General features: G+C 43.7%; 2 protein-coding genes across 3 annotated transcripts in view; one reads left to right on the plus strand and one right to left on the minus strand.

Annotated features, from left to right (window-relative positions):
* Nucleotides 1-25: 25 nt before the first annotated feature.
* Nucleotides 26-2,277, plus strand: TMEM186 (transmembrane protein 186). Its single transcript, XM_030957958.1, has 2 exons — nt 26-61; nt 666-2,277. The coding sequence occupies exons 1-2, from the start codon at nt 53-55 to the stop codon at nt 1,401-1,403; spliced, it is 747 nt and encodes a 248-aa protein (XP_030813818.1). The 5' UTR covers nt 26-52; the 3' UTR covers nt 1,404-2,277.
* A 367-nt stretch (nt 2,278-2,644) lies between these two features.
* Nucleotides 2,645-17,280, minus strand: part of ABAT (4-aminobutyrate aminotransferase) — a 41,438-nt gene continuing 26,802 nt past the window's right edge. For both annotated transcript variants that reach the window (XM_030957957.1, XM_030957956.1), the window contains exons 6-16: nt 15,391-15,440; nt 12,579-12,659; nt 12,373-12,465; nt 11,941-12,003; nt 11,370-11,433; nt 10,603-10,751; nt 9,401-9,538; nt 8,056-8,223; nt 7,205-7,351; nt 6,089-6,200; nt 2,645-4,817 (exon numbers count right to left, since the gene is read on the minus strand). In XM_030957957.1, the coding sequence (XP_030813817.1) occupies nt 4,696-4,817; nt 6,089-6,200; nt 7,205-7,351; nt 8,056-8,223; nt 9,401-9,538; nt 10,603-10,751; nt 11,370-11,433; nt 11,941-12,003; nt 12,373-12,465; nt 12,579-12,659; nt 15,391-15,440 (1,187 nt within the window). In that variant the 3' untranslated portion in view covers nt 2,645-4,695. The remainder of the gene's footprint in view (nt 4,818-6,088; nt 6,201-7,204; nt 7,352-8,055; nt 8,224-9,400; nt 9,539-10,602; nt 10,752-11,369; nt 11,434-11,940; nt 12,004-12,372; nt 12,466-12,578; nt 12,660-15,390; nt 15,441-17,280) is intronic.

Here is a 17,280-nt window from a genome sequence, read left to right on the forward strand (position 1 = left end):
GCGGGCCGCGCGCGGGGCGGAGAGAGCGCAGCCGCGGAGGGGCAGCGGGGCCATGGCGGCGGTGAGGGCCGGGCGTGCCGGCACGGGCTGTTCCTCCTTGCTTTCCTTCTTCCCTTTCCCCGTCTTTCCTTTTTTCCATCCCTGTCTCCATCCCTGTCGCGGGCCTCTCGGTGGCGGGTCCTTGCACGGGTGTCCACGCGTGTTGCAGCGTGGCGGGGGGGGGGTGCAGCGCGGAACTTCCCTTGCTGCCTTTGCGCCTTCCCGGCGTCGGCTCCATCCTTCGGCCTGATCGCGCTGTCCTCCCCTTTGCCGTGCTTAGTCCACTTTTCTGTTTCCCTGAAACTGCTGTATAAGTGGTTGGTTAACGAGTCGGCGATTCCAGCAGCTTTGCTGGGATGTTGTCAGCCAGCGGGAGGCAGCGGGTGGGCCAGGGTCGGTCACTGAGCTCGCTGATACCAGCCGTGTTAGCACAGCTTTCCCTCTCGGTCTGCAGGGAGGGATGCCAGCACAAACACCAGGTTTTTTTATCAGAACGCTGGTTTAATGTTACAGTGACCCGGGGGTTGTGCTTTACTGTCTGTAGGAGCCCAAGGGACCAACTGTGAGCTCCCTGGTGGGTTTTAAAGAGGACTCAAACGATGACCTGTGGGAATCTTACCTTACAGGCTTGGCTCTGCGCAGTCAGGACTACAGCCTGCACAGCAGCACCTTTTGGGAGATCTCTACAGAAGGAGCTCTGGACAAGGCCATGGAAAAGGGAAGCTGCTGGCCTGCCCTGGATTGCTGGTTCATGGCAGTGTTTGCAGTCACAAACCCAGCGAGCTCACGGTGTCAGGAGTTATCTCAGGAGACCCCGAAAGCCGTCCGTGTGTCTGTCCCACTTGGCCCCTGCTGCTGTGGTCCAGCAGAAGGCTGTGGATGGGAGGACAGAAGAGTTCAAACTGGTCTACAGGTTCCCAGGGATAAAATACTGCAGGGTCCTGTCGAGACTGAAGCTGCTGCAGACTGCCACCTCCATGATCATGCTGCCTCCCATCTGCTACCTCTACCTGCAGGGCCAGGTGTCCCAGAATATCCTCCTCTACACAACTGGCATTGCTGTCTTTGCTGGGGCAATGTTGTATGGTATGAGCTACTTTTTCAGAAGAATTATTGGATTCATCTACTTAAGTGAAACTGGACAAACTGTCAGAGTGGCCCACTTGACATTTTGGGGAAGACGTAATGACATTTACTGCCCCATAGAGACAGTGGTGACTTTGGATGAAGTTGGAGATAGCAAGGACGAGCTCCTTCACCAGTTCAAGCGCTATAACAGTACAGATACTTTGTATTTTACAATTAAGTATGGCCAGATTGTAGATAGACAGAAATTTACTCAAATATTTGGAGAATCTGTGTGACACAGCAGCTCATTTCCAATGACTTTCCATGTTCCATGTCCATTGTGCTTATTCCATGGGGTTTAAGTAGTTCACCAAACTACACATCCCTGTCCTTTTCCTGGGCAAAGCCTGTTGTAAGTGCACCCAGTGTACAAAGTCACAGTGGTAAGGCACAGCCCACTGGATTAAAGGTTTTGCAGCTTGTGTATGGTGTGAGGAGTGTCTGTTCCATGTAGCATTCAGTAATGTCACAGCATTCCAAGCCTGAACTGTCCTTGGAATGTGCCATAGGAGGCCAAATTGGTCTCTTTGGTGGTTATGAAACATGAAAAATCTCTTGAAATGAAATGCAGGAACTGCCAGAGCACCCTCACTTCAAACTCAATGTTTCTTTTAGCTCATTTCAGGTTGGCTGGGAAGCCTCTGGAAATTAAAGCTGGTCTGGTACATCCATATGATGGGTACTGCTGAATGTCAGAGAGGGACATGCTCATGTATCAATGCAGCTGAGGGAACTGGGAAGGTGCGTGGGCTGTCCTGGCCTCAGGAGAGTCCTCCAGGATGGGAGTGGAGCTGGGCAAAAGAGACACTGGCAGCTCAGCTGTTAAGTTCAAGGCTGGGACAATATTTCAGGAACCTCTTACAGAAATTGCCATTCTTCATTGGAATGGGAAAAGCAGTGCCTGTCTCCATGAAGGATTGTGGTCTTGTTCCATGGTACTGGTATGATTCCTCCTTTTCCAAAACCTCGGTAGAAATGAGGTATTTAAACCCAAGAAAGAACCAAACATATCACCTATAACATGTAACATGTTTTTGAATTGTCAAAAGCTACACCCCTCTTCTAGTTCTAGCTTAATTTGAAACTGACAAATAAACTGACTCTCACCAATAATCTGGAGTGTTCTTTCCTTAGTTTTCCTCATGTGACGTGAAACCTCTGTTTCTTGGCGGATCAGCAAAGGATCAGCTAAGTAAAATTGCCATTTAAGTGCACAGGGTAACCCTGAATTACTATTTCTCATGTTTAACTTTTCCTAATGGGGTTCTGAGAGTTTAAATTGTGGCTGACACTGTGTAGCACAGCAATATCAGAAGAAATCCAAATGTTTCTTAGTGTAAACACCATGGCACCAAAATACAGTGGGCTGTACAGGTATACTGCATTTTTTGGAGATTTATCTTCATCAGAATTTACTTAATATGCACTAATGGTTCAGTTCAGGCACGTACTGGGTAAAAAATGAAAAAGCCTTGGAGAAGTTCAATTATAAATATTTTATTTAAGAATATTGATTACACATGATTGATGTCATTTGTTATGAATCTGTGTACAGTTACTAGTTACACCATGAAGTGTACTTAAGTATTTGTTTAAACATTTATTTGGCACTGTCTACAGTATGCTGTAAACAATATTAACTTTATATGCTTGAGCTGCAGTGCTTTCTATGGTATTCTCTAACGATTTCATCAACATGTTGTACACAATTATACAGTTACTGAGTGTCAGTAAAAATTATAAAAACACCTAGAGTAGTCATAATAAAAGTGAAGATGTGGTAAGACTTCAAATTACTGGACCTTTGCTTCTGTAAAAGTACAAGACTTGCTAGAGACATTCACTAAAACTACTGCACTGATATGTTGAACAAACTAATTCCCAAAATGCTGTCAAATCCAGTTCTTGGTTTGACTTTCCTTTGCTGATAATACGCTTACGAGGACAGCGATGACAATGAAGTTTTGTTGAACACCAATTTCTACCAGTCCTTCCCCCAGATTTCTACAACCTCTGTTCAAAAACCTGCTCAGGTTCTGCCCAGCTGGCACCAGAATTCTGCTTTCTGCAGAAGTTTACAGAAATCCCACTGGGTTTAAGCTGGCAGAAGTGACTGTGCTTGAGTTTCCCAATACCAGTACTTTAAAATGGGAAAACCATGATTAACACTTCTCAAAGCAGGTAAGGAACCTTTTCACATTTTGGTAGCTGTATTAAACATGTAAATCTTTTAACTTCTCTGTTTCTTATTATGCACTTAAAAATTGTGGTCAGGTCCTGAAAGGGCAACTGTAAAAGTCCATTGTGGTCCCTGTTTTTTGGTGCACAACAAAAAGTTAAAATTAGTAAACAAAATCCATATGCTCACCAAGAAAAAGAAAAAGAAAGGCACCAGAGCTAGTTCAAGTCAGCCTTCAGCAAACAGTAAAGAGACATCAAAAAATTCTCTGAAGAAAAACAAATTAATGAACTGTTGACACATTTTTTCATCCTGTGGCTTTCTAGAAGATCTCTGAAATATCGATGACTTAGAATATACTATTAGAACAAAAATAGAATTACTTTGCATTATAAATGTACAGTTAGGACTAGGCCTTCACTGTAGTGGCTCTGATACCAGATAATGGCATTTCTGCTTTAGTTTTACAAAATACCTCAAGTATTCGTGTAGAAGTTATAATAGATAAATTAATGGCTATTGTGTGTTCTGGGCAAATGGTAAAATAATCTGGAATCATTCTAGACTGCTGGCAGAAGTGGAAGAATGTGCTTTGCATGGTTCTCTAAGCTTTGTCAGATTACATACCTCAGGGTAGAGTTTTCTCTGTACAAGTCTGCTTGTAAGAGAAGTCAAAAGTTTTAAAACCCATCCCATGTGATGAGGACAAAAGGACAAGGGCTTCAGTGCCACTTGCAGTGCTGCAGGTGTGGCTGAGGGCACCAGTGCCTCTGAAGCAGTGAGTGCAGGCTGGGCAGAGCTGCCCTGATGCAGCTGGTGTGGCAGATGCCTGTACTCGAGGGAATAAAGCTGGAAATTATTCTGTAAAATACTGTGCTTGGCAGTGGTGGAAAGCAGAGCTTTCCTTGAACACTGATTTGATCCCAGCTGCCATTAGAGAAGGGCACTCTGTGTGGCAGGAGCGTGGCTTCCAGTGTTTGGCCACGCTTTGCTGCTTCTGGATGCAAATCTAACAGGGTCACCCGTGGAAACAGAGTGTTCCAGGTCCTGCTCAGACACTGCAGAGTCAGGGACATGGCTGTATAGGAGGACTCTGCAGTCAGCATGGCCCAGGCCAGAAGAGGGAGGTTCTGGGGATGCACAGTGAGGGACAGCTGCATGGACCTGCTGGTGACCAGTGCCAATGCTCTGCCTGGGGCGCGTGTGCATGGAGCGGCTTGCCTTGGGCAGGATCACAGACAGAACACAAACCTCAGTTTATGACTTTACACTTATCTTGTAAGTAGAGAAGACATGAATTAATGCAAACTAATTTCATAATCAGCTGTTCAGTGCAAGGGAACTGCATTTTACTTGAAGTTTGCTAAGATGTCACTGAAAATGTTCAGGAAGAGGTGCGCGTGGTGGTCCTTGAAGACCAGCGTGGGACGAAAACGGATGGATCTGTCTCCACAGCCTCCCAGGACAACACCTGAAATGAGAACACAATAGGTCCTCTAGTCATTTCCATCTTTGCCAAGTATCCAGAAAAATTCAGGTCTGTGAATGGGGATACCCTTTACTGTGGAGGGCCAACAGAAGCTCCCCAAATCCTGCTAGGCACACCATGATACAGCACATTGTGGTGTGAATGGCCTCAAGCTTCACAGCAGCTTAGAAGAACACTGTGGGTGCCTGGAGCTGTTCTATAAAACACTTGGGAGTATTGGGACTAATCCTGACAGCAGTGGAAAGAATCCATCCAGCACAGAGCTCAAACAGCATCTGAGGTTTCAGAGCTGCAGTACTCTCCTGGTCAAGTGTCCTGGTGCCACAAGACACAGGAGGTTTCTCTGCATTGGTTTTTAAATTAATTTGTTTTTAATGACAAGAAGTTAAAATGTCTCAGTGCCTTCAAAACTCTCCCTGCAGTGTTTTAAATGCACTTTTTAGCCCAAAACAAATTTTTAGAAATGTTTGAATGGGAAGCCATATTACTAAGCTGAGCTTACCCTGCCTCAAAGCAGAACCATGAAACAAACCACTTGCCTTCTCTCTCTGTTGTCTTACTTTCCAAGAAAAAAAAAATGTTGTCATTCTTTTACACTTTAAAAGTTTGGTTTCACCACAGTTTGGATGTACCCTGCCTGCTTCTTTCAAGAGGCAGGAGTAACAGCAAAAACAGCAGCAAACACAGGGCCCACACAGTTAAAGAGAATGTTAGGTGTGGATCCCAAGGTTCCCCTCTGGATACCTGGGCCTGTCTGCAGCTGTTAACAGTTCTGTGGGAAAAGAGGGATGTCACTGTAGATCTGTGCCCATTTTAGGCACTTATATTTAATAATTAGGTGTTCCTAGGTATAGGAATTATGTATTTATAAAACTCACTGTTCTCTCTGTGTTTTCCTGAGTGACAATGACTTTCATCTAACTTTCCTGTTTTTATAAGTAAGCCATGTCCATGGGCACCTAAAGCCACTGCAGAGGACTCTAAGCCTGATGTCACAAAATCTCATCCCCTACACAGATCTCTTCCAGTAACATAAGACCTGCAGAGGCTGGTAAATGTACACAGCATGCAACAGACTGCTCTGAGGGCTCTGACAACAAGTATTTCCAGAAAAGCCTAAATTCAACTTTGTCATTTCACTACTGTCCTCTGATACTGAAATACTCATGCAGGATATGAAAAGGAAAATGTGAAGCATTACCTTCACATGTGAATGTTACACGTGAAGCTCATCCACACACACAATTTCTTACCTTTGTTTCTGGCTATTGTAATTAACTTGTTTCTAGTTGCATCATTTGGAGTGTCAAACGAACAGAATGTTCCTCTTCCTCTCACTCTGCTGATGAGATGGGGGTAACGAGCCTGCAGAGGGAGGAGAGACAAGCACATGGCAGGTGCTGCAACAGAGGGAGGGCACCTGGTGGCAGGGCTGGCTCTGCCAGGTGGAAACCCTGCTGCCTCCTCGCTCTGCTGGAGTGGAGCACGGCTCACATGGTGCTCTGCTCAGCCTGCAGAGCCCCACACAAAGCAAGGAGGGAGAGTGAGTCTGACCCATGAGCTGGGTCAAGTAAAATGTTCTTTGGAATGAACATAACACACCTTATTTACATCTACAGTGGACTCCAGGAAAACCTGAGCAGAAACCATCTGCACTGGGGCTGGAAATGAGCTCACTCTTACCCTGCACTGAGACACTTGCCAGTAGTATCTGCATCACTTATTCTCAGTCACAGCCCTCATCTTTTGGAAGAGCAATCTCTTGGATAGGACGAGTTGTATTCTGGCCCTCCAAAGTATGAGATTATGGTGTTTTCTGTTCTCCTGTCTGCTATGTGTTAAAGGTGTGGAGAGAACAGGGACTGTGTTTGGGATTATTCTGTGCAAAATGCCTTTGGGAGGTGAACACCTGCAAGCCTATCTCTAAATGCCTGTCTGTGGAGCTCCACAGTAGAAGCTGTAAGGATTTTCCCTTAAACAAGGGAAGGAAAGATAGAATTTTCTTATTTCAACAGCCCAGCAGAATTGGAACAAAATATGAAAGGACCTTCCTTTGAAAAAACTTTAGGACAAGGAAATACCAGCTGCTTACATTACTTCTACCAAAGTAATTTAATTAGCTGCAGTACATACCTTCAGATATTTTGGGGATCACCCTTTATATTGGATTAAACTATACAAACCCAGCATTTTTAAGTCAGTAAAAGAGAGCTAACTTCAATTCCAAATGGGACACAGTTATTCAGGCCTGTGAATATTATGGTCTAGACCCCAGCTCTAGGTCCTCAACCCAAATGTTTAAACTGGATGAGGTCAGATCCCACTTCAGCACCAATTTCTCCTTATCCACAATCCTTCCAGATGTTTACCTGCAAATCCAGCAGCCCAGTCAGCAGTGCTTTCCCAGCGTGGGTTGCATTGTTCAGAAGGTCTTCTGTTTTAATAACCTTAATGACTTCAGCAAGCATAAGGTTCTTGGATGGATCTCCAAGCCAGGTGTTAAAAATCCGGTAGGGCTTGGGAAAGAGTGGGAAAAGAGTTGTGGAACATGTTAACAGGCAAATCACTATAAATTAAGAAAAGCAAGGCATCACACTGGCAGTGTAAACATGGTGTATGAAAAGGCATGCACTAATCTCATCAACCCCCCTTTTTTATGTTGTAAAGGAAAATCCCACTGCTGAGCTGAAACAGAGAGTGATCACTTCATGCTTCTCATTAGTGCACTCTGCCTTGCTACTCTGTCTCACTGGAACACAGCTACAGATGACAGGAAATCAGCATCATCTATACAGACTTTACATCAAGCTTTATGTTCTTCCCCTTAATTTGACTTTTCATTTATTACATCTAAAATGTCATTAGTGCAAAGAAGAAATTTTGTTGACAGAATCTGAAACGCTGACCATACAAGCTCTGAAATTCCCAAGTTGCCCTGCAGGAGAAGGTGTCAGTTTGTGGTTGGATTTTGTACTGAAGGTTTAGTCCATTAGGCTTAACCCAGTTCTCCCCTCCCCCCCACCAGCTTTATGACCTTGGTGACTGACAACAACTGGAATAAAAGTGAAGAGGTGGTGGTAACTGTTGTATGAGCAAACAGCAGCCCCATCCAGCTGAACCTGCACTGCTGGGGGAAACCTTGTCCCTTCCATGGATGTGACAGTCACTCCTCAGGGGCTCACCAACTAGCACAGAGTCCAAGTTTCATCAAAAATCTTACAGCATTTGGCCTGAACTCCTCTTTGTGGAAAAATCCTCCTGTCATCATCTTCTTACTGAATGTGACCACATCAGCTGGGTCATCCAGGCCCCAGTGCTCGTGTGCCCAGAATTTTCCTGTGCTGCCACATCCTGTCTGCACCTCGTCCACCAGGAAAGCACAGCCATGCTGCAGAGACACACGAGAGGAGCAGGGAGTGTGAGCCCCCCTTCCCAAACCAGGAACACCTCCCTTAGTGAGCACATCAATACAAGGAATCACAGGCTGCACCCCTCCTTCCTCTCCCTTCACTCCCCACCTCAACCCCTCCACCAATGCCACTCGTGTGTCAGATTTCTTAATTAAAAATTCAGCTTTTTCCAGGAAGGCACTAGAAACTTGTTTTCTACCCATACTCATCAAGTCCATGTTTTCATAATGTCTTAGGCATTTCTAGAGGATACCTGAAAACATCTGGGAGGAGCAGAGGTGGCATTGGTGGCATTTTCAAAGCCCTTGAGGGAAGCAGAGTGTCATTTCTAGGGGCTTTGTTTGTTGGAAATATGAAGTCTCTGTGCCCAGTCAGAGTTGGGCATTATGTGGCACAGAGGCAGTACCAGCAGCATGAGCTGGTCATTTCTGGGGGGCATGGAAAGCTGCCTTTTCAGACAATTCTGCTGAAAAAGCTACTGGTGAGCTGGCAATGTGGGGTTTTTATGTGAAGGACTATTTTGTCCAAACTTTGTGACAGGGACAGCAAGCTATATCATAATTCTGTATTTAAAAACAGTGGGTAAGTACTTTTGGCAGCATCTCTTCAGCACACAGATGTTTTCAGGGTGAAAAAAAGCATGGAGTATTACTGAGGGTCATAGCTTCTAAATAGGTTAAGTTTACATTCCAAATATCAAGACATCTGTCCTTTTCATTGTTTTATTGGAACATCAGCACTATGGCTGGTCTCAAGCTGAGTTTCAGGTTGGTTTTTTTTTTTTTGCAATTAAAACAATGTAATTAAAAATTTATACTTTTCACAACCTGTTTCTTCAGAAACTGAACCTCCTCAACCAACTAGCATGATCATTTAAAGAACACACCTGCAGAATTCATAGCTAATGAATCAGAGTAATTTCTCTCTCAGTTTAAAATTAGAAGATTATTTATTGGACTGAGGAAAGCATTAGTGTGAATCAAATGACAGAGAGCAGGGATTGCTGCTATGTGGTACATACCTCCCCTGACTGCTGCTAAGGAGGCCTGTGAGACCCTCCAAGAGCCTGGGGCAGGGCAAAGCCTCTGCAGACACCCACAATGTGTGGGTGCATGTTTTAGCTACCCCTGAGTGCCCAGAGAAATGTTGTATTACCTTTCTGGCAATATCTCTTAGCTTTCTGAAGAAGTCATCTGAAGCATGATTGTCCCCACCCTCTGACTGTATTGGTTCCACAATGATTCCAGCCACAATCTTCTTCTTTTTCCTGTACTTTACAATCAGGTCTTCCACCTGCAAATCAAACACTTGTGAATGTACATCCTCCTTCCAGAACATTAGTACATTTCCTCCCAGCTGGATTAAATCTCATCAGAACTTCAACTTTGCATGGACATTCCTGGCTATAAAGGTGGCACAAAGGATTAACAAGTGATTCCTCCAGCATTTACCACTGCCTTCTTGTTCTGAATGGTTTAAACCATGTCCTAATCACACTGTAACTAGCTGCACATTTATCTGCAGTGCTGTGAAAGCTCTAGCCAGGTTCAGCTGGCAGTGTGCTGAGCACCACTGCAGCTCACTGTGCCACTGCTGTCATTCCACCTAAGTGATATGGGATAGATTTTGTGTCAGAAACCAAAACTCTGCTCATGCATTAGAAAAGGCAATCTGGAAAATTCACTTTTTCCAGTCACCCACTTCAGATCTCTCTCACAGCCCTCAGGGCCACAGCCCCTGCAGGCTGTGCAAAGCAATGGTTTCCAAAGGGGGGCAGTAAGCCCAGCACAGACCTGCTAAGAAATGTTGGCTTTTTGGTTTGTTTGTTTGTTTGTTTGTAAAATAATGGCATCCAGCATTGCACTTCTCCCAGCAAAGCTACCCTGGGGCAGCCCAGGGAGGGCATGTGCTGTGCTCTCTGAAGTGAGGCAGGTCTGGCTAAGTGGACTCACAGGTCCACCCCTGAACAATCAGAGCTTTATGCCAGAAGCTGCCATGGAGAAGCTGGAAAGGCTGAAATACTCATAGAGGTGCTCTCTGCAGAGAGGGTTATCCACAGTTACCCACACTGTGCTCTCTCTCAGCCCAGGGCCCTTTGGCAAGAGCTGGCAGGTGAGTTCACTGTGATACAACCAAGTTCTGAGGGTGAAATTTCACTTTGGTGTCACTCTTGCAGCCCTGAATTCCCAGTGAGCTGGCAGGGAGAAAGGTCTGACTGTAAACAACAGTGAATGCTGCTCCAATCACAGGCTGTTCCAAACCCTGAAAACATTCTTTTAGTGAAAAGCACTAATCCTACCAACACTATTCATTATTTCAAATCAAAAAAAACAGAAAGCTGCCAGGGAATTTTTTACCTCCTCTAAACAACGGGCTTCTTCCTGTTGATTCTCTTTCACAAAGTCTTCCAGGGGATACTTTAGCCTTGGAAATGGAGCAATAGGCCAGTCCAGTGAGGGAATGTCCAGTTTGTGAATTGCTTTAGAGTGAGTTGTAGCTAAGCAACCTAAGCCCAGAGAGGGAAAAATTAAAATAATACCCATCTAGGATCAATACAAGAAAAAAGCCACCAAGAGATGAAATGGCCTGATTGTAGAATTCTCTTAACTGCTCTGTGTTTTTACTGTATTCTGAAATACTGGGTAATTGGATTTAGTCAGCCTTAAATGGATTGCTCTAGATCTTAAGCATCAGATTCCACAAGCACTGTATTCCAGAAGAGCAGGAGAACCTCTGTCAGTCTGAACAGGTTGCTCAGACAAGGTGGGTTTCACCCTTCCAAAGAAACAATGCTCATAGTTACAGCACCCTCAGGTAACCTGCTTAGAACAAGGACTGAGCTGATATAAACCAGTAAAAGTGAGTGACAGCATGTTTGTGCTGATTTTAGCCCAGGAGTTAGATTTTCATGAGTACAGACAAGAAACTGCACATTCAGAATGAAAATAAGAGCCTGTCTGAAAAGAACTTTTTAAAAACCACAAAATCAATTCCTACTGTCACTCAACCATTCCAGTGCTGGTGGGGCTTCCAAGGCAAACCTTAAATGAACTTCCAGCTTCTCCAGTGGTGCTGTGTGTGTAAAGACAAGCACAGTGAGCTGAGGGGGACAAGGGACACTTACCCAGGGTCCTGCCGTGGAAGCCGCCCATGAAGGAGAGCATGGCGTAGTCAGGGCAGCCAGGGGGCTGCAAGCAGAGCACACAGTGGGGTCAGCCAGGGAAAAACATCCCCCCCACTGCCCCCTGAGCCCCTCTTCCATCAGGCACCACCGATTGTTACAGCCTCCCCCCTTCAGCACACACACTGGTGACCCCAGCCCTGCCCCAGGTCCCAAACCCCGGGGTGAACATGGGTGAATCCTTGGTGTGGATGCTGTGGCACAGCTGAGCTCAGGCAAGGCTGAGCCTTCAGCACAGTTTCCCCTTTGGACACAAGTAGGAGCATAAGTTTATGGGGTGGCTGTGCCTGGGGGTGGCCTGGGTGCTCACAGAGGCTGGGGCTCCCCTGTGCTGCACCCCCATGCATTCCTGATGCCTCCCTGATCTTTGTTGGGAGTCTGTATTTCACCATTTCCTAAATGTACAAAGCCCAGATTCCACTTCACATGTAGCAAACCAAACTTTTCCTCCCAATCTTCCCTTCCAAGCCCAAACCAGTGGTACATTGTAGGTGTGGTAAAGAACAAATGCTACCTGGTTAATCATGCAGGATTCCAGTTCTTCTTTTGTGACATTATTATGGCCCCTCTCCTTGTTCTGCAAAAAACCCAAACAATGCAACATTAGTGTTCCTGTAGTTGTAACCAAGGCATTTATGGCTGAACCACAAACCAGGAATGCTGGTATTCAAGACTGAATTCAAGCCTGACTATGGCTTTCACATGCTAACTACAATCAAAAATTTATTTATTTCCTTTACTTCATAACTTCTAAAGTTGTGTCACTATAAAGTAAAAGCTTAGACAAAGAGGTTTTAATAAAGATTTTACACTAGATTGAACATAAACAACATCATGAGCAAGACAACCTCCAAGCCTCACTTTGTTTTGCAATAACAATTCTGATTATGAGTAAGTACTCATTTCTACATCTAAACCTACAAAAATACCTTAATGTTTTACTTACTCTGTACCACATGAATATTGCTTTAAAGGCATTTTCATTAGAGCAGGATCCACAAGACATGGTCATCACCTGTGACAAACCCTTAGGAGCCACCTGTCAGCAAAGACAGAAAATTACTCTTGAAATACTGAGCACAAGAATAGTGCAAAATGATAATAACAGTGGAGATAATAACAGTGATCAATCCACATGTATCTCAAACTTACTGATAGCAAAGACTCCTCCAGTTTTTCTGTAAAGTTCTCTGGAGGTAAAATCCCTAGGGCAGGTCTGTTGATAAAAGTGCTCTAAAAAGACAAAGGAAGAGGAATTGTTAGGTCTTACTATCACATGGAAAATACATTGATATCAAAGCAGTTCCAATTTACTCTAATCATAAATACCAGGCAGAAATCTGTATCATGGCACAAGTAGTTTTAAGCTAGGGATTACTATTCCTGCCTTAGCATATGTTTTTCTGTCCAATCCTTACTATATTCTTGCAGGACACCTTAGGAAAGATGCATGCTAACTCACACTGACATTTCCTCTTCAATATTGACATTTTAGCTGCTCAATCTCCATTCTCCTTATACACAGGAAATATGCTTTAAAATCTTTATGACTTGCTTTCAGTTTGAGTACCTAAATTCAGTTAGGATAGCAGCATTTTCATCCTTACTGAGCTTAAGACAAACCACTTTGGAACCCTGGCAAGGTGGAGCCAGGCTCCAGGCTCTCCGGTGGAAGATGAGAAGCTGTGGGCATGAATCAGAGCCTGAGAAGTACTGATTTGGGTATAGGGAAAAGGTTTTGCAGGTTTTGCAGTGAAGCAGTGAAACAGGCTGCTCTTTTGGAGGTCTTCAAGGTCCCAGATAAAACCTTGAGCACCCTGGTCCCATCTCACAGCCACCCATCTTGGAGCAGGAGGTTGAACAAGACACCACCTGAGGTCCCTTCCAACGTCAGTGGTGCTGTGAACTGGCCACATCAGGATTTCTACCTTTGGGAAAGGTAATTTTGGTGTCAGGGAACAGCAGCCTGCAGCCCACACAGGGGTTTCTAAGGAGCAGCTCTGGAAAAAGCCCCTCAGCCTCCTCAGTCCACTAATGGAGATGAATGTCACATTTATGCAATTAATTTAAATTGTGTCATGGATTAAAATTGATTCATTGCTGCTCTTGGTCTTTGTGGGTAATCTTATTTGATTCATACCATGCTACTCTTTATTTTAAATTAAATTTTCTCAGAGAAGGACAAGCTCAATAAATTTGCCAACTGCCAAGCAGCTTTATTTGCCCTTATCTTTTGTTTGTTGTTTTTCTTGTTGAACAACTAATGACTGAAATTAAAGTTAAGCCTCAATGGGTCTCCAGAGGGGACACATAGTCTCCCCACAAACACTCATATTTTCAGTGCAGCTCAAGTTTGCACATTTATCAGCATCTTTCAGTCCTCCTCCTCAGCACAAATATTCATTCCAAGGGGTGTAAGTGGTCACACTGCACCTGCAAGGATATTTCATCAGGATTCCTGGGGAAAACCAAGTATCACACAAGACAGAACACTGGATGTGCTTGGACTTTGTAAATTGTTTATGTGTTTTACTTCCAAAACACTGTTTCAACAGACTCAAGCTTAAAAGAAAACCTAAGCAAGGATGTTAATGACAGGCTAACACAAAGCTTTTGTTTAGTAGCTATGAGAAATCGTACTTGACTTTTTATCTCAGTTCAGAAGTAAATTTTCATATCAAGTAGAAAAGAGAAGAGCCCAAATTTGTTGTGAATTTGATTATGGGTTGTCACAGTCAATTGACAACATTTGCCATTAAGCAGAAAAGAGTATTTTTCTTTTGTAGTTAATGAGATACCCAGAACTGAGAAAAATAGCACATTGACATCAAGCTGCTGTGGGCTCAAATAAACAGATGCACATTCTGTGTTTATAGCTGGCTGTAGAGAGGGCACGTGGAGCATTACAGACAAATCACATGAAAACTCCCTCCAGGAAAACACCAACCCCTTTGCTAACACTAAGGGAAGTTGTGCCACTTGTGTGGAGGAGTTTGGAGGAGTTCCTTCAGTGCCACCTGCCCTTCACCAGGGGAAATCAGCAACTGCCACCAGCAAATGGGCTTTTTGATTTTTTAATTGGTTTGGGGGTTTTTGTTTGTTCGTTTTTTAAATCTGGCTTTGCCTACTGCTGCAATATAGTGAAGATATTATTCTCAGAAATCACCTTTATGAGTTAATAAAGATGATTAAGTTAATAAAGCAGTTAATAAAGTTAATAAAGAGTTAATAATATTCATAAATATTAGACCTTCCAAAATATCGAGATCTGCCTTTGATAACTTCACCATTTCTAGTCCTAGGGTTTTTTGTTTGTTTGTTTGGGTTTTTGTTTTGTTTTTGGAGTTTTTTTAAATTTGTTTTTTATTGGTTTGGTTTTGGTTTTTTTTTTTTTTTAACTTGAGGTATTTTAGTCCTGGGAAAGGCAGAATTTCTCACCTGAAGACATGAGTACTCCATAAAGGAAATCAGCTCAGGGAATTCAAATATCTGCATTTCTTTGCCCTGCTGGAGTGCACTTAGGAGATGAGAATCAGACACTATCCCCGACTTCAAAAAAACCCCTAAACTTCCCACAGCATTCCAGATGTAGGGCACCATGTCCAAGATATTATATTCTCTCTCAAGGTTTTGGGCTTGCTTTCAGGCTCAAATGAATCTTCAGAAAACATTATTAAAATGGTTAATTTGAGACAGTAAGTTTGAACTAGGATTTAAATGTCACTGCAAATATATCAAGTGCTTGCATCACCCAAATGTTTACATGTTGTAAAACTTCCCAGAGGTTTTGGTGTTTCTTAAACACCACAGAGCTCTTTTCATCTAGTGAGAAGTAAAGCAAGCAGATCCCATCATACATTAAGTGCAATCATTAGCATTCACTATCAGTCTAAGGAAAAAAGAGAAAGCCCACAACAAGGAGAGAGAGAACTCCTTCACGTCCTTCATGTTCTAATTCACTTACCAGGTTCTGGGGCTGCTGTAAAAGCTTTATCAGAGAGGGATGGCTGTAACCTAATTAAAAAGAACAAAGAAAGAAAGCAGTTCTTTTTATCTGGTTTCAATGAAGTAATGCAAAGCATAATCTAGAGAATAACCATAACTTCATGCTTGACTGTTTATGTGTAACTTGTATATTTTTAACTACTAATAATGGGACTTCTTTTGAAGTAGGACAAACCTCTGGGCTCTTTGTCCCTCAGCAGCCTGTCTGGGTGCAGGGCAAAGCACAGCACTGCTGTTGGGAGCTGTGGCACACTCATTTCCTTACTGTGACAAAATTTTACTTGGAAAAAGAGGCAAGAGTTTATCCTTCTTACTAAGAAACTAAGATAGCTGCAGTTTGAACACAATGAAGGTGCTTAATTTATACCCATTGATAGTCTAAAGGATAACTTGCTTGCTTACAGGCAAAACCAATTTATCTGCTGTTAAGAAAAATAATCTTTGAAGGAGGCCAGAAATTTCATTTTAAGCCTGATCTCTAATGTATGAAATACCAACACCAGAGATTAACATTATCTTTTAAATTTCCTTGTACAAACAGTTGGAAACCTCATCTTCCCTACTGCTCAAGAAGTCAGACAATGGTAATTTTGTTACAAAAGCTTATTGTGCTTCTGAATCCCCATTCCAGTGGAATGACAACAGCCCTGATTATCCCGTTTGAGCAATGGAGCATTAGGAGACTGTGTTAACAAAACAATTATAAATTCAGTTTTGAATATATTAGCTGAAAACAAAAGAATATCCATATTGTTTTAGCAGCATGTCATGCTGATAAATCTGTTAAAATTATTATGAAGATAATAATACTGTCTATTTGGGACACAGAACAACTAAATCTGCATGGCATCAGCTGTCATGGGAAGAGGGAATGACACATTGAGAGCTGTGTCCTTGGGAACTGCACCTGGGGCTGCCACTGAGAGCCCCTTTGAGAGCAAATCAAGTGTTTTAGAAATCTCCAAAGCACAGCTCCTATTGCTCAGGAAGCTCAAGGATCAGCTCTGGTGTTGCCTGTAAGAACTGTTGCTGGTGTTCCCATAAGTGGATGACTTTATATCAGAGATACCATTCTCTACATACCACAAACCTCTGATTTACCCCTGATTTACCCTTTTGCACCCACACTGAACCTCTCTCCCATTCTCTTCACTTCAGGCCAAGGGTCTGGTGTTCTCCTAGCACTCCCTCATCCTTGTGCCTCCTGAGAGGGGCCCCAGGGAAGGAGGAGAGGACCCTGCAAGCCCAGCTGCTGTGACAGGGGCTGTGTGACAGGAGCTGAGCTGCCTTGTGGGCTCACAGGCAGCAACTAACACCAGGAAGAAGTAAATGCTTGAATAACCGTTCTATAACTGTGGTGGACAAGTCAAAGAGCTCCAGGCTGGCATGGCAGACAGGCACTAACTCCTTGCAGTGCCATGAGCAGCACAGGGGTTTGCAGTGTTACAAATCTGCTCCCAGAGCTGGCTCTGAGGAAGGGCACCTGCTCCATCTCTCTTGCTGGGTGTCTGGATCAGTGTGACAGGAACGTACATGTCCTCCAGGCTCATGAATGTGCCTGTCTGCAAAAGGAAAAACAACTAGAGCTGCTAAAATAATGAGATGGAGAAAGCCCAAAGAATCCTTTGAACTGAGCAGCAGGCCGCTGTCAGTAATATCAAACTACACCTCTCTGCATCTCCCCAAACAAAACAGACCTTCCCAGCACTGAAAAACACATTGTTTCATTTGCTATTCCAGGATGTTTGCTGGCAAACAAAGGATGTCAATAACATCCTTCTTGCATTTGGCTCCATGGGGTTTCTAACTCTATTAGCCAGAATAGATGCAGGATGAAAGGACAGCTGTG

The sequence above is a fragment of the Camarhynchus parvulus genome, chromosome 14, assembly GCF_901933205.1.
Source record: "Camarhynchus parvulus chromosome 14, STF_HiC, whole genome shotgun sequence".
Classification (NCBI taxonomy): Eukaryota; Metazoa; Chordata; class Aves; order Passeriformes; family Thraupidae; genus Camarhynchus; species Camarhynchus parvulus.